The sequence below is a fragment of the Ptychodera flava genome, unplaced genomic scaffold (genome assembly GCF_041260155.1).
Source record: "Ptychodera flava strain L36383 unplaced genomic scaffold, AS_Pfla_20210202 Scaffold_29__1_contigs__length_4469600_pilon, whole genome shotgun sequence".
Classification (NCBI taxonomy): domain Eukaryota; kingdom Metazoa; phylum Hemichordata; class Enteropneusta; family Ptychoderidae; genus Ptychodera; species Ptychodera flava.
In genome coordinates this window covers 1,682,764-1,686,354 of record NW_027248351.1, presented here as the reverse complement: position 1 = coordinate 1,686,354, position 3,591 = coordinate 1,682,764, and the positions used below count along the sequence as shown (strand labels likewise).

Here is a 3,591-nt window from a genome sequence, read left to right as displayed (position 1 = left end):
GACGAAGGATCATTGACCCAAGACGATGACTTCGAACATTCACGACCAGCATTGTCTGTGAAATGTCAGGTGACCTTTAACAGTGACTAACCTCAATTCGTCGTATAGGGGGGTATAAGCATTGCAATCGACCACGCATAGTGCCATGTGCTTTTCAAATAAACGTCATGCATGGAACTTTGGAGCTGCGTGACTCCATAGCTAATCCTATCAATGGCCGGGGTTAAACGAGGTGAAAAGCGGCAAACAACCCTACACGCCCACTTTGGTGGAGATGCAGCTCCGGCAACATCATCAAACGGTTCAGATGGAAAGCGAAAAAAATACTGCCGAGATCTACATCGTGTTTTGAAAGATGAACATAAGCGTTTGTTTCCCTGGTTGGTTCAAAGTGACGACAAGTTGTATTGTAACACACCTCATCCGCAGTCTGTATTCTAATTCGCCAGTTGATAGTCACGTGGGATGCATTCTTTTTGTGCTGATCCACGTAAACGACGTCATCAGGCATCATTTGTTGGAACTGTTGCCTGCCAGGCATCAGTTCCGAAAAATGATGCCCGCTGACGTCAAAAACGACATTGACGCATGCGCGGACCGGAATGTAAACAAAGATGTCGTCTGCGGCCGATCGAAACGATAGTCGAGAATTTTTGGGTTTATCCTACTTTCTGAAGAAGAATTGAATGCTTTGGTTTCCAACAAGGACTCGAAACGGACGAAAACTATAATCAAAGGTGCATTGAACGTTTTGCAGAAGTATTGTGATCCTGTTGGGAAAAACGTTTTCATACTGAACCACTCCAACATATTACATTATAAGCCTACATGACACAAGTTGTGTGTATAGTACGTTCTTATGCATGGCTACAGATGACATGTGTTACAAAACACATATGGATTGGCCATGAGGGCAACAGCATACGTCTTTAAACCCCTCGGGCCTGTGAGTCACCCCCAAAAAACAGACTGTTTCCTGCAGCCTTCCGCCTCGGGAAACAGTCTGTTTTTAGGGGGTGACTCACAGTCCCTTGGAGTACACACGTATGCTGTTGCCCTCATGGCCAGTCAATATGTGTGTACTGTCATCTTTGCCAAAAAACCAAACGAGAAAACGCATTTACGAAAGGAAAAAGTTGTGAGCGACCAAAGAAGGATGACTTTGTTAAGCACGAAAGATCGAGAGATCACCGGTAAGAAATCAAATCTTTCCCATCGATGAAGCATCAGCGGATTTCATGCCAGATAGTATTTTGGCGGCATCATCAAAGTTTCAGAAGTTCTGATTGTGTACTTCGTAAACCAAATTCAGTATAAATATTGTATTCGGCAATCGTAGTGGAAGCTGAACGATGCCGTGTTAATTTGTCAGCAGTAATTACACATTTCTGTGTACACATGAGTTCAAAAAGTAATTTCTCTTCGCCTTGCAATAATCTTGCGTACGTCGTGAAACGTAGCGCTATGCAAATTATTCTCGACCAAAATCACTTTCAAAGATTTAATGTTTGTACATCGCTAATGAATTAGTAAATAACTGTGTTCAATCTCCTTGCCAGATTTGCCAGTCAAGCAGAATCGTCCAAAAACGACATGAAAGCAGCTGTAGCAACGGCGTACGAGCGTGTTGAAGACGCAGTAGTGGCCCAAATGCGGAGTGTGTACTATATGGCCAAGGAGAACATTGCCAATAGAAAACTGCATGGCCTTGTTGAGCTTCAAATACTGAACGTAGGTAAGCTAGCCGCCAGTACATTATGTTATCTGTTGTTCCCTTCACTATCGTTATCAAAGATACGTTCAGGTTAAGTGGCACTTTGAACAAAGTATATGAAAACAAAAAATCGTCAAACGTTCCCATACAAAAAGTTTGCAAAAAGGTTTGCCGTGCGATTTTTCTTTTTTATCCAGCACATGCTGAGAACGTTGGTAATGAAATCATTGTTGTGCATCCCGTATCATAACATGCTTCTGAATTTTTGAAGTGATTGTCTAAACAGGAGTGGTCATATTGTTTTGGAAAAAAATCATTTCCTTTAAATTCAAAATATTTATTAATTTAACATAAACATTTCCTTTCCTTTGCCTAGGGTTGTGAACCGTTAAAGAAATTGAAGAGGAGTGAGGATTCCGGATCCAGAGCAATGTACACCCACCATGAATGTGTTGACAACTTTCAGGCTGCTATTGAATCAGTCATTGATGATGCCATTATAGGCAATATAAAGACATCACCTCTAAAAATGTATTCCTTGATGATAGATGAAAGCACAGATGTGTCTGTAACTTCGACTTTAATGATTTACATCAGATACGTGGACTCAGTTGGACATATTAAATCCAATTTTCTTTCAGTTGAAAAACTATCAGGCTGTGATGCTGAATCCATTTATGACGCTGTTGTTTCCACTGTTAACTCTAAGGGACTTGATTTGAACAATCTTGTTGCTTTAGCTACTGATGGGGCTACTGTAATGACAGGCACAAAGTCTGGTGTCGCAACTCGTTTTAAGAAATCTGTTAATCCATTCATGCTGAGTAACCATTGTCTGGCTCATAGACTTGCATTAGCCAGTGGGAATGCAGCTGACTCTGTTAAGTACTTGGTTAAATACCAAGAAATTGTAAATTCAATTTTCAAATACTTTCACTTTTCTCCAAAAAACTTGAGAAATCTAAAGAGTATTCAGGTTGTGTTAGAGGAAGAGTCTGCCAGAACTCTAAAACAGGCCTTTCATACCAGGTGGCTGTCATTTTACAGATGTGTAGCTGCATTGATTGCATGCATTGATAGCCTGCTTACATGTTTTGCCAGTCAACCAAATGATATCAGAGCTACAGGATTTCTGAAACAAATTGGCAGTTACAAATTTCTTGCCACAACATATTTCTTGAAAGATGCCCTACAGATCCTTAGTAAATTGTGTGAGAGTCTCCAAAAAGCAAATCTGATCTATGCAACTGTTCATCGTAAACTGACAGCCTACATTGAAGCACTGAAGGGACTCAAGTCAGGGTATGGAAGTGCCTTTAGTGAGTTCATGACCAAAGTACCCAATCAAAATTTCTCTCTCATGACATAAAAGACACACACAGTGATAGAAATCAGTTTGAAATCATGAGGAATAGCTTTATTGATAAAGTTGTAGAGAATATCATGGATAGATTTCCAGATTCTAACATCATGGTGTCATTTGGGATCTTTGAGCCTCTAAATTTGCCAGACAGTGGTAACTCTGAGTATGATGATTATGGAGTTGCAGCATTGGCAAAGTTAACTAGTCATTTTGGCATGTCAAAGTTGGATAATGAGGGCACAGTGTATGATCCATTGATAGATCCAGGTGCAACTAATTTAGAGTGGCTGATTGTGAAAGCATTGATGAGTGAACATAGAAAGTTGACACTAGAGGAATTTTACAGGCAAGTTTTACTGAGTGATTCTGAAATTTACCCCAACATTTTCAAATTAGTCACACTGGGTCTGACAACTCCTTCAACATCAGTAGATTGTGAGAGAGGGTTTAGTCAGTATAACCTAGTTAAAACTGATGCCAGAAATTTGTTAAGAACAGAGTCTGTAAGCAGACT

At 40.2% G+C, this 3,591-nt stretch overlaps 1 protein-coding gene across 1 annotated transcript; it reads left to right on the top strand.

Annotated features, from left to right (window-relative positions):
- The first annotated feature begins 907 nt into the window (after window positions 1–907).
- Window positions 908–3,083, top strand: LOC139127125 (zinc finger protein 862-like). The gene is made up of 3 exons (XM_070693045.1): window positions 908–1,044; window positions 1,560–1,731; window positions 2,091–3,083. Exons 1-3 carry the CDS (start codon window positions 908–910, stop codon window positions 3,081–3,083), a joined length of 1,302 nt encoding a protein of 433 aa, XP_070549146.1.
- Window positions 3,084–3,591: the final 508 nt, after the last annotated feature.